Raw genomic sequence first — 13183 nt, 5'->3', positions numbered from 1 at the left:
TTGAAAAGCCACTGTCAACTGGGATTTGAAGGACCAATATCCCAGAGAAAAGAAGTCACTGAAGTAGACCCAGGGTTCTGCAAGCCGATTCCCCCCTCTTTCCACTACTGGATCTAGGTGGGTTTGGGGGGTAACAGGGACACAGGGATGTGGGAAGTAGCTAGGCAGTGAAGAGGCAGAGAATCCCACAGAGCTTTGGCAATCTCGAAGGACTTGGGGACACAAAAACTGCATTTCAGAAAATTTCTAAAGCCAGTTAGAATTTGATGGGGCAAGATCTCTGAGAGAAGGGAAGCCTAGAGAAGCTGAAAGAGAGCGCCTTCACCACGTCCACTAGCCAAAGTCTTAATCTGTGCAGGGCAACAGGCTGAGAAGCAAACATAAAATCCCCCCCAAACAAAGCAGAGATATTGGCAGCCTCACGGTGCTAAGAGGGAAAAATACTGGAGATCAGAACTGCCAAATGTAAGCCTACTACACAGTGGGAATGAACAAGAGGTAGGCTGAACCTTGCAAGGATTTGAGTCAATCTCAAATTTGAGATTTGGGGTTAAATTGAGGAGATACGTCCTATTCTCACTGCCTGCCAGAAGATAAGCTGGTGCTCTGTGGAGGTAGATCTAGCTGCCTCACAGATTTTCATAAAAAGGTCTGGCATTCTGCTGAGAATTGCCAGGTGTTCCAAAAGATAAGATCAAGGGGCATCTGGGTGGCTCAGTGGGTTAAGCTTCTGCCTTCAGCTCAGGTCATGATCCCAGGGTCCTGGGATTGAGCCCCGCATCGGGCTCCCTGCTCAGCGGGGAGCCTGCTTCCCCCCTCTCTCTGCCTGCCTCTCTGCCTACTTGTGATCTCTGTCTGTCAAATAAATAAAATCTTAAAAAAAAAAAACAACATGTGAATAAGTACTCAATCTCATAGTCATCAAAGATCTATGAAATAAATCCACAGAGATACCATTCTTGATCCACCAGATGGTTAAAATTACAAGACTGAGAGTATTAAGTATGGGAAGGATGTGCTGTCCTGTGACTGTTAACACCAGGGGGTATGTACCATGGCATAATAATTTCACTTCTAAGTAATCCAATTCATAGGAATCTTGCAGCAGATACATACATGTGTATACAAATTTGTATGTAACCAAAGCCATGTCCAAGGATGTTCATGGCAGCACCATTGGTAATATCCCAAACTGGAAACAATCCAAATGTCTGTTAACAGTGAAATGGATAGATATTTTATGGAATATTCATTTATACAGTGGAACAGTTTACATCAATAATAATGAACACGTTGTTTTACACATGTCAGCGTGGATGGATCTCACGAACATAATGGTGGTACATATTGTGCTATTGATTCTATTTATATAATGATAAAAAGCAGGTAAAAATATTCTCTGGTGATAGAAGGCAGGGTAGTAGTAGTCACCCTTCTGGAGGGAGTTGAAGGAGGCTTCTGGAATGCTGGTAATGTTACGTATCTTGACCTGAAAACTCAACAGACTACAGTTATGATCTGCTAACTCTTAAGCCTGTATATTATCCTTCAACAAAAACTGTACGTTAAAAAAAGAACTAAACTGCTATTAATATTCATACATTTATTATAAGGCTAACAGTCCCTTTCCTGGCCAGCCACTTGGCCAGCGTGGTACAGGAAAAGTGAAAAGGTTGGCCATCACAAACCCTTTAAGTTTTTAAACCTTTAAGTCAAAAAGATTTAAATTCTCCACATAATTAGCGTTGTCACGAAATCATAAATATTTCAAAGGAAGGACGACATTTGAGGACAATTCAGATTCATTTATTTCAACAAATTGTTATTTAATTTTTGGTCTTGACTGTGGTATTCCTATTTTGATGGTGACAGAAGCAGAATGCTTGAATATCAGCCTGTCACCCTCCATAGATTGCCAACTAACACACCCCACGTACCTTATTCTTGGATTTGTTTTCATGTGACCACTTGGAAATGTCTTTAATGGCTGGAAAGAAACGGAAGTGAATTACTGGATTGTGCTTAATATGGCCTATGGGCAGAATAACTCCATGACAGAAGGTCATAAGCCTGCTGACTTCTCAGTGCCAAAGTGTTTCTGCTTTTCTGTGGCTATTACTCATATCAGTGTTGTTTAGTCTATTCTAGTAATATATACTTTATTTTTTTAAGATTATTTATTTATTTATTTGACAGAGAGAAAGAGAGAGAGAGAACACAAGCAGGGGGAGTGGAAAGGGAGAAGCAGGCTTCCTGCTGAGCAGAGAGCCCAGATGCAGGGCTCGATCCCCAAACCCTGAGATCATGGCCTGAGCCGAAGGCAGACGCCTAATGACTGAGCCACCCAGGTGCCCCTAATAATATATACTTTAAACCATGTTTTTCAAACTTGTGTATATAAGAATCACCTGGTTAAGTTACTGAGGATGTCAAGTGTTTGCGTTTTCGACACTCCAGATGATTCTGTGAAGGTGCTTTAGAGGAACGCATGTTGAGAAACCCACTTTAAGCTCACCATCAGCGATAAGAGCTATTTGGAAAGTGATATTCTGACTGTGAATTTGGGAGAACTACCCCTTGGGGGATTTTTTTTTCTGCGTATTGCAAGAATTATAACAGGTTGTAGGTCATCGTTATTTAAAGCAGAGGGTTTAAGTTGCTGAGCAAAGTGGATATGAGAAAGCAAACGGAGGACATTTAAAATAGATCTTAAGAGAGTGCAGAAGCCGCCATCAGCCCCTGTCATGAATCACATAATATTTTGCTCAGACAAAGCTGAAATGACAGATGGACCTATTATTAATTTAGGTAGGCACTCCTTAAACTACTATCATAACTGCTTTAGGAGAGGTTTTACAACCCAGGAATTCTGAAGCCGTTTCTGGTACATGTAGTTTCATGTCATCTCATAGGAGCAAACGAAGATCTGTATCCCACACTTGCAACATTTTTGTTTGTCAGGATTTAAATAAAAGGACGAGAGGTAAGAACCTCTTTGCCCACACCTTAATTCTTTGGTTTATCGCCTGTTTGGCTGGAACGAATCAAGGTGAAGTCGAATCCGTGACTCAACACCCAGTTACCCTATAGGCCTTAATTCACAAAAATGAATTAAGTGTACAGGACAAAAAAAAAACAAAAACAAAAAAACGAACATTTTCTTTTCCTGCATTTGCCTTTTTCTTCTCCCCTTAATGGATATATCTAAAGCACTGGGCTTAGCTTTGTTGTCAAAATGGACGGCTTTCCCTTTCCAAAGCTTCCCTGAAGCTTTCTCTTTCCAAAGCCAATGAAGATTATAGATGATATGAAGAAAGTGAGCTCCGTGATGATCGTAATCCGATGTTAAACTCAGGTCCTAAAACTCCTTTTCACCCTGCAGCGTCCGCCGCTGCTGGCCATGTCTCTCCCAACTTGCAAAGATCAGCTGCGATGCCGGTGGCGGTATCAGAGTTTGCAGCTGGCTGTGGTTTTCGACTGCCCAATGCCCTTTGACAACTTCACGTTGAGGTCTCTTGCTAATGAAGCAAGGGGAGAAGCTCAAGAAACTACCCTCTTGACCAGAGTTGCGGAATATTGACTGTATTTAAAAGTGAAAAGCAGAATCCAGAGTGACAATTGACCTGGATTCTAATTGGCTTTTAAAAAAGGTCTGTCTTGGGACACTTGGGTGGCTCAGCAGTTAAGCCTCTGCCTTCAGCTCAGGTCATGATCTCAAGGTTCTGGGATCGAGCCGCCCATCAGGCTTTTTGCTCAGCAGGGAGCCTGCTTCCCCCTTCTCTCTGCCTGCCTCTCTGCCTACTTGTGATCTATCAAATAAATAAATAAAATCTTTTAAAAAATAAAAAAGGTCTGTTTTTTGTAAACCTGGTGATTCACAGACCTGTACCCCTGGGGCTAATAATACATTATATGTTAATAAAAAAATTAAAATATAAAAAAATAAAAATAAAAAGGTCTGTCTGATCAAGATATCTACGGATGTGTTTGACAAAATTGGTAATTGGGGATCTTAGTTAAAGGATGGGATCATGATTTGGGGCCTCATACATGTTTTATGTTCATCCTTTTGCATGTGCCGATGTATGTACCATTTCCTGCCCATCAGGACCCCACTGGACCCACCCCTGGATAGATTCTAACTGCCATACAGCCCACCTCCCCATTTCAGCAGGAAGCAGCCAGAGCTGTCATCGTCCCCTTCCCTAAGGGCAGTTAGGATTACTGTTCCAGGGAGAGGAATGAGTAAGGGACAGGCAGCTAGGTAGGGAGAGATAGAGAGGTGGTTAGGTGATCAGGCTCACAGAAATCCCAAAAATGTGGAGGTGTGGGGAAACCAGAGATAAGGGAACAAACCAGACCACCCTGCCCTAGGCGTGTGGGGTGGGTGTCTTTTTATGAGAATCACCTGTGACCAGCAAAGAATAACCAGACCCTAAAAAGGAAGTAAGCCACTGAAGGTGTTATGACTTGCTTGATGGTGATACCAGCAGAGATGGTAGAAGGATTTAAGGTCCCCGGTTAGCGTTCTATAACAGCCCTGAAGGCCTTCAGGGCCAACCCCGTGGGGACCCCCCTCACTCTTGAGAGCTTTTTCTGTATGTTCACTTAAAATACTTCTATCCCTTGACCTCCCCACTCCCCCCAAAAAAGGTCTGTCTGTGGATGTTTTGATACCAAGCGTAGTGTTGGCGTCTTATATGCTTTTTTCTTTATCATTTGGTCGGACTTAGAATTTGCCGAAGTATAGGTTCTGCACGGAATGTCCAGAATGCTTGGACGCTGCTTCCCTCCCTGACTGACTGACTGATGCTTCCTCATTTTGCCACATTCTTTTCCAACATGTTTTCTCCCAAGGAGCGTACGATTCTGCTCTCTCCTTCTCGTTTGGCCCAAGAAAACCTCCCCCTCCTCTCCTCAGATTCAAATGAAGACCAAGCCTCAAAGGCAATTTCTCCACCTACCATTTGACTTATTTGTGGGTAATAACCTGGTGACTGAGTTACTAGTCACTGGCGTAGTGTATCTGCTTGCCTCGCATTTACTCTTGCCTCTAAAATTAGGCTGTTAGCATTTGACTCACTCCCATCATCCAAATCTGCAGTTTCATGTTGAGCTGCTTGACAGGAGGTTCCTGGCATAAAGCAGGCACTCAAATGCTTGTTGAATGAATGAGTGATGTTTACCGTTTGCGTGCCTCGTCTTCCCAGACACTTTTTGTTTTCCAGATTTTTTTTGTTGGCTTGGTTTTGGGTTTTCTCGTGTTTCGGGGAAACAGATAGAAAAGAGCATTAGCCCCATGAGAAAGAACCTGCCCTGTGGGATGAAGAAGAACTACAGTTTTATACGTTTAACGTGAAGTCCCAACTGAATCTTCTCCTTGAATCATGTGCTGACTTCTACTCAAAAGAGGAAAGATATTTTTCTTGATGATCTTTCACCACCTGCTGTTCTAAATATGTCGTTTTATTTCTGATTTGCAATCTTGAGCTCTGGCACCATGGCAGAAATATGGCTGAGTCAAAGGAACGTCTCCTCGTTGGTTGAGGAGGTGGGAAGTGTCACCTTGTCGCATTCAGTCTTTTGTTTTCTAGTTTGTCTTCCGTGATCCTCTTGAGAGAGAGAAGCATTGAGTTAGAGATTGCAGTATGTAAGTGTCTCAGACCAACACGTCGGATGCCTTCCACTCGCGTAATATTACATGCCAGTTATACCTCTGTGAAAATAAATAACAAATAAGTAAATTACCCCAAACTGCCTATTTCCTTTTCTCTTAAAACAGGATATCAAAAGTATGAACAGGAGGTGATCTACATCAGTGCCAGCTAGAATATTTGTTTAAAATGCAGATTCCTAGGCCCTCTGCAGCTCTACCGATCATAGGTCTTAGGGGACGAGGGTCAAGGGTCTGCATTTTTAACTGGAACCCTAGGCATTTATATTGTACTCTTTTGAGGCTCAGCTGCCCTTGACCAACGGTGCTTTAAGTCCAAGTGAGAAAATTAAATAAAGAACAATTCCAAATGCATATACCTCGTTTGTAGATCATTCCACTTTACAATAAAAAGCCATACTTAAAAAATGTGATCGCTGCATAGAACTATGAACAGTGCTTAAAAATTAAGTGAAGGGCATTGGTTAAATTGTTTGATGACCATAACTATGGTTGAAAGACAAAATATATTTTCTAAAAAATTTTTCTTTGAAGAGCAATAATTTGAGAACTATTATCTTTGCTTTTCCTTTGTTTTCAATTTTTATATCTTTGTGGATCTCTGCACCACATTTTCTCTCACTTTCTCTCCCTCTCCCTTCCCCTCCCCACCTCACTACCTATATTCCTTCCTCTCTCCCTCTCTCTCCCTCCTCCCTCGTACCTTCCTCCCTCTATCCTTTCCCCCCCTTTTCCATAACTAAGTTCAGCTCCTCTTTTGACACCAATGCCTACCTTATGATCTCGTCTTTAGCACTTAGGAGCATGATGTCATTAAGAGAATAATTGTTGCAGCCGGATCTTCCTCTGAGACTTACTAGCTGGATGATACTAGACAGATTGCTGAACATCTCTCAGTTCCTGTGGCCTCAACACTAAAAGAGAGCACTTACTTGTACCACCTTTGGTTGATTTGAACCAAACTAATGTGTATAAAGTGCTTAACAGAGATCCTAGCAGTCATTACTCAACTGTTGGTTTTTATAGTTATGAATTGCAATGATTACATGGGAAAGGATGTGTTAAAGAGAAAAGTCGAGTCCTTAAGTTAGGAGATTTTTGAGTATTGTGATACTTGTTAGGTTCTGAAGAGATAAAAATGAGGAAGACTTCATCCCTGCCCTCAAACTGTTGAGTCTTGTAGGGAAAGACAGATACATGTATAATTACATCCATAAAATATAGTGTGTGCAATGTTGTAAGATGGTGAGGATTCAGTGGAACCACTAAGAAGGGAGCAATGAGTGTTTTTACAGCTTCGTGTCAGTTGCCTTGTTGCTATCTGAATATATAATGAGAAGAAATTTAAATAGTTCCTTTATTTGCCATTGTTTCCTTCTGTTTAAAATGGCACCCACACCATGCCCTGACTCCAGCAGGTCTTTATATACAAGAGAAAAGCTGTCACTTCCTTGAGACACCCACTTCCATCTGACTGAATACTTCTATAATAAATACAGAAATATCTGTTGATCACTAATATAAATGCCAGCCCACTGAGAGTGTTCAGTGTACAACCTGTACAGCTATACAAGGCAACCTTTAACTACAAGCAATATTTATCTCACACTGACTTTCATTATTTTGTTTGGCAAATAAAGTAATTAGGATACTTTTTCTAATGTAGACAAGCACCGTGATCCTGAACCCATGGTCTTGTCACCATCATTGTCCAGGGTGAAGGTTCTACTGTAGTTAGCTGGGTGAGACTGTTCTCATCATTTAGCAGTTCCCCTGAGGTGTTGATTGAACATATCCTTCAGGTGAATAGAGGAATTCTGAGTCAATCACCTCATAAACGATTCCTTCTCCCAGGACTATTATGATGGGCAGGGACATAACACGTAAGAAGTAGCTAAACTATGGTGTTCTTCCCTTGTAAAGTATATCATTTCAGCTATTTTAAATATGTTCCTACAGATTCACTAAAAATAATCTGACAACACATACTAATAAAAACAAATTAGGCATTATGAATCACATTTTTGCATCCTTCTCACTTGTGTTTACTGTCTGCAGTTGACACTCCAGATCCGTATGTGGAACTTTTCATCTCCTCCACCCCTGACAGCAGGAAGAGAACAAGACACTTCAATAATGATATAAACCCTGTGTGGAATGAGACCTTCGAGTTTATTTTGGATCCTAACCAGGAAAATGTTTTGGAGGTCAGTGAATCATTTGTAGACCATTCGATGGTCATCATTCATGTTGAAGCTGGTGTTTGAGCTTGTCCCTTTCGTGCCCTCTTTTCCTTCAGGCAGGTGTAGGTGGGGTCCAGCTGTGCAGCCCGGAACACTGGGCTGTGCATGATCTGTGAGAAGTGATGTGAGTGTCCAGTGGGAAGCACAAGAGTTAGGTGGGGTTGGGAAGAATCTTATCCTCTTCGTGTGCTTTGGGGAAAACATATTTTCTGTTATATAGAGGAGGGTCCAAGTACAACAGAATAACAATATCATCAGTGGATTCCAACTTTAAAATAAATTAGCTTTGTTAATCTAAAGTTTCTAACTGAAAATAAGTAACCTGAAAATAAGTTAAGATAGATCTTTCCTAAAATGGTTGTGTGGATTTTCTACATTAATTTATTTCTCATACTCCAAAATGGCAAGGTTCCATTTTTGAAAACATGATAATGAATAAGTCAATCAGGAAAATGAAAAAGTTTATGATTGTTTTAGTGTCAGAAAGAAAAGACAAAGTATTATAGCCAGTTGAATATTGAGGGCCTCGATTGGCTATTAAATATCATTTGAGAACTCTCATTTTTTTAACTGTGGTAGAAATTTTAGATATAATTTCCATAGATCGAAGAGAAATTGTATTCCTGTACTCTACCTTTTAATCTCTACAGGTCACACTAATGGATGCCAATTATGTCATGGATGAAACTTTAGGGACAGCAACGTTCCCCATTTCCTCTATGAAAGTGGGAGAGAAGAAAGAGGTTCCTTTTATTTTCAACCAAGTAAGTGACACAACAGGATTATTTTTCAACCTTATGTCAGATAAAACTCTATTTATTCTGGGATCTTTTTTATTTATTTGTTTGTTTGAATGTGTGCTTTTTGAAGAGAAAATTTCGTGTTCCCTTTTACTTCCTGTCCAAATCTTTTTATTGTTCTGATATTTATAAGTGTTGATTGAAGTATTCTACTAAATAATACAGAGACATTAATCTCTGTTGTTGCTCTAAGTGAGGCAATGGCTTTGGACTCCCCTCTCCCCCCACCCCAGGAGGTCTACGAAAACTTTTGAGAGGATAAAGGAAGATATAAAATCTGAGAGGAATGGCAGAGAGAGAGAGAGAAAACTCAAAGAGATGACTTCTGGAGGCACCTGAGTGGCTCAGTCAGTTAAGTGTCTGACTTGATTTCGGGGCTCCTGTCATGATCTCAGGGGCATGGGATCAAGACCCACATCAGGCTTCTTGCTCAGCGGAGAGTCAGCTTGGGATTCCCTATCTCCCACTCCCTCTACCTCTCCCTCTCATTCATGTTCTCTCTCAAATAAATTAAAAAAAAAAAATTTTTTTAAAGAAAACTGTTGGAACATCCAAACTATTCCAAAATTACATGTTTAGCAGTAAATTAAGCCTCTATGGGGGGATATTTCTGTCTCAAATAATCCTCAAATAATTAGGGCTACAACAATGAAAAGTCAGAAGGAATAGGTTTTGGGTGTTTTTTTTGTTTTGTTTTGTTTTTACATTTCTAGGTTTGCTGTGTTTCTGCAATTTCATAATTTAGGAATCACAAAGCCCTAGAAAGATTATTAATACAGAGCAAACATTAGGTTTTGAATTTTATAAGGAACTATTTTCGAAGTTTACAGTGACAAATGCAAACGAATGACAGACCAGGATCCAGAAAGCTGGTTAATGTATTAATTTCTTGTTGGAAGAGGCGCCCTGTTTTTGCTCATCCTTGGAATGACTTCAGATTGCTGTCTTCACGTAAACCTGCCTGTTCCTTAATTCTCACCTCCTTTCTGTTGCTATCCCAAGTGACCTCCTCCTTCTCTGAAGCCCTAAGATAATTATCTATGGTATTCATTGGGACTGAGTCATTTAAATTGTTCAATCTTATCTCCTCCTTCTCACCCTAAACCAAAATCCTATAGGTCAGGAATACTGGTTATGCATGCCCAGTCACGGAGGTAATACACAGTTTGTATTTACCAGATGAATGTATAACTGTTTAGAAACCAACTTAAGCCCAAAGGGCTACCTGACCAGTTCATGCGAGCGGGGCAGCCCAGCTGTCTTGGGGACACTCCAATCCCACACGCCCTGCTGACTCCATTAGCTGCTCCAGGAAGTGTTTTCTACAGGTCTTACTCCGGTGCCAAGAGATACACTGTCCATAGTTCTGTTGCCTTTTTTTTTTTTTTTTTTTTTTTTTTTAAGTTCTGGTGTTCATTCCTCTAGCAAATGTTTCTTGAAGTCCGCTGTGTACCAGCCACTGTGCTTGGTGTAAGGAAAATAAAGAATAAGACACAGGAGCCTCTTCCCTCAGTTACCTCTCTGTGGGAGTGGAGGTGAGGTGGGGGTTGGGACAGGAAGTGGGCAGAGGAGATAGAAACATGTGAGAAATGAAACCACCGTACGGTGAGAGAAGCCATCAATCAGGAATGTGTGGTTGGAAGACGGAATAAAGATAGACTGTTGTCAGAGGAAGCCAGTGACCGCAGCGTACGAGTAGATGATTTTGAATAGGTTGAATAGTGGTTAATGCCTTGGCATTGGCAGCTAGGTTGGTGTTTAAATGCCGGCTCTGTCTCTTACTATCTGTTTCATCCTGGTGAAGTCACTTAGCTCTTCCATGTCTTGATTTACTCATCTGTAGAAAGGAGCTAATATCTCGTAAGAGAGTTTATGATAAAATGACTTAATTTTACTTATATATAATATATCCATATAATAACATATAGTATAATTATATTACATATACATGTAGTTTAAATACATTTAGATGTAATTTTTAATTGTACTTTTTATAGCATATTACATAAGATATAGATTATATATTATGTAGTTTATATATTTATTAAGTATAAAATTTATTACATATAAAATATATGGGGGGGGCACATGGGTGGCTCAGTCAGGTAAGCGTCTGCCTTCAGGTCAGGTCATGATCCCGGGGTCCTGGGATTGAGCCCCGCACTGGGCTCCCTGCTTAGTGGGGAGTCTGCTTCTCCCTGTGCCTCTGTCTCTGCTCATGCTCTCTCTCTCTTTCTCTCTCTCAAATAAATAAAATCTTTAAAAAAAGAAATATATAATAATGCTTAGTTATAGAACTACATATCAATACTATATGCACAGTCAGTCTCTGCACAGAGTCTGCTAAGGTTTCTCTCTCATTCTCCCTCTGCCCCTCCCTGCTCTCTCTCTCTCTCTCTAAAATAAATAAGTAAATCTTAAAAAATTATTGCATGCACATGGATGTATCCATGCATAACTATACTTTTATGTAGTTTTTTACATAAGATACAATGTGTTGCTTAGTTTATGTATTTATTAAGTATAGAATTTATTACATATTAAGTATATAATGATGCTTGGTTATAGAAATATATATCACTTCTGTATGCACATAGATGTATCCATCCATACATAGAGTGCTTAGAACATATTAAGTACTATGTAAATGCAAAGGCATGGAGTCTTGAAAGCAAGTCGGGGCCTGGCAAGTTACGAGGCTTTGTAGGCACATGTCGATGTGTGGTGGGATAAGGTTTAGAGGTGGCCACAGGCTAACATCCCCCAACCTTCCTAAATCGAGTTGCTAGAACTGGTTCTCAGTAAATGTTTGTTGAGAGCTTTGTAAGCATGGAATGGCCTCTCCAAAGTATGTTTTCCCCCCTCTTGAGTCTGATCATGGGAGAAGATATTGGAGGGAAACATGCATTTCCTCTTCTCCTGTCATTTCCTATGGTTAGCTGTGTAACCTCCGGGCTCTAAAAAAGACTTTCTACATTCCTGCATTTAAAGTAGCTTACATAATTAGTTTCTTTAGTGAGCCTGAGAAAACAGTTGACCAAACAGCTTTTCTTCATCACTCTTTTCTTAAGAGTCCTTTGAAGTTTGTATCTGAAGGACAGTTGTTTACGTTGGTGACCTGCGATGGTGAAGGGGAGAAAGGTGAATGCATATGGCTGGGTGGAGAGCCCCCCCCCCCCCCCGGTCCCGCAGCATTACCCAGATCACGGGGCATGCCCTTTGCATGCTGTCTAGCCCTGCCTCACCTCTGCATCCCATCTCTCAGAGGAGCACGGGCTTCTTTCCACACTGTTCACAGAGGTGAGACAGAACAGACCGCGAGGGAATAATGTGAGAAAAAGAAGTTTTTAAACAATTCTTGAATTTGATTATAGCAGTCTGAAACAGTAAAAAAAAAAATAAAAAATAAAAACAACTCTTGGATTTGGCCAAGAGAGAAGAGAGAACACAGGTTTCCTGCCAAGACATTATTAACAAAAACTTCTTCAAAATTTTGTCATCCAGAAGTCAATACTGAGTCAACAGAGAGTGATTTCTGTGGCCAGCAGCCAGCTAGAAAAAGAACGGGAGTCTCCAGATGGAGATTGCCAGATTCCCACGGGCTTGTACTATCCACTCAGGGAATTGGGAGATCCATTCTCTCATTTTGTCTTGGTCACTAGTCTCCCTCTACAATGTTTGATTTGTCACTCTTTCTTTCTGCCTTATTTTCTTCATCTCTAAAATAGAATTTTTGATTAATTTATTTGTAAAATCCTTTCTAATTTATAAAGTTCTATGATCAAGAAAGAATACCTTTTTTATATGACCATTTTCATTCAAGAATTTTTAATTCTTTACATTTTACAGATATGGAAACAAAACAATAATGCAATAATAAAAATTTTTTATCTTGTGCCCACCCAGGGTTGCCAAAAAAATTTATTATATGATTTTAAAATACTGACCTATCAGTAGATTATTTTTTTTTAAGATTTTATTTATTTGAGAGAGAGAGAGAGAGCATGAGCAGCAGTAAGGAGTAGCAGAGAGTAGTAGTAGAGAGTAGTAGTAGTAGTAGTAGTAGTAGAGAGGGAGAAGCAGGCTCCCCGCTGAACAAGGAGCCCAATGCAGAGCTCCATCCCAGAACCCTGGGATCATGACCTGAGCCAAAGGCAGACACTTAACCAACTGAGCCACCCAGCCACCCAGTAGACTATTTTTTAATATGAGAATTTGAGCAGCTAAAATTTTGTAGCTAATACTTTGCTAAATGTTAAGAAAGCTACAGGTTCATCTTCAAGGAACTAGTAATCCATTTGGAAAGGAGTAAAACATTCATGTGTAAACTGATAAGTAATACAATAAGTAGTGTCATGAAGCATCTGTTCATTAATTTACTTACTTAGGAGTTATTAAAACTTGTATTCTAAGCAGTATTCTAGGTGATGGGCAAATAGTAGAGGACGTGACAGATGATGTTCGGG

General features: G+C 40.3%; 1 protein-coding gene across 1 annotated transcript in view; it reads left to right on the top strand.

Moving 5' to 3' along the window:
* PLA2G4A (phospholipase A2 group IVA) overlaps nucleotides 1-13183 on the top strand; it is a 159598-nt gene that overhangs the window by 64537 nt on the left and 81878 nt on the right. Inside the window, exons 5-6 of the mRNA XM_032862608.1 lie at nucleotides 7733-7881; nucleotides 8568-8681. Coding sequence (XP_032718499.1) covers nucleotides 7733-7881; nucleotides 8568-8681 — 263 coding nt within the window. The remainder of the gene's footprint in view (nucleotides 1-7732; nucleotides 7882-8567; nucleotides 8682-13183) is intronic.

This window comes from Lontra canadensis, unplaced genomic scaffold (genome assembly GCF_010015895.1).
Source record: "Lontra canadensis isolate GAN:19392208 unplaced genomic scaffold, GSC_riverotter_1.0 scaffold24, whole genome shotgun sequence".
NCBI classification, from domain to species: domain Eukaryota; kingdom Metazoa; phylum Chordata; class Mammalia; order Carnivora; family Mustelidae; genus Lontra; species Lontra canadensis.
Note: the sequence above shows the minus strand (reverse complement) of the source record. Positions and strands in the feature narration are given on the sequence as shown.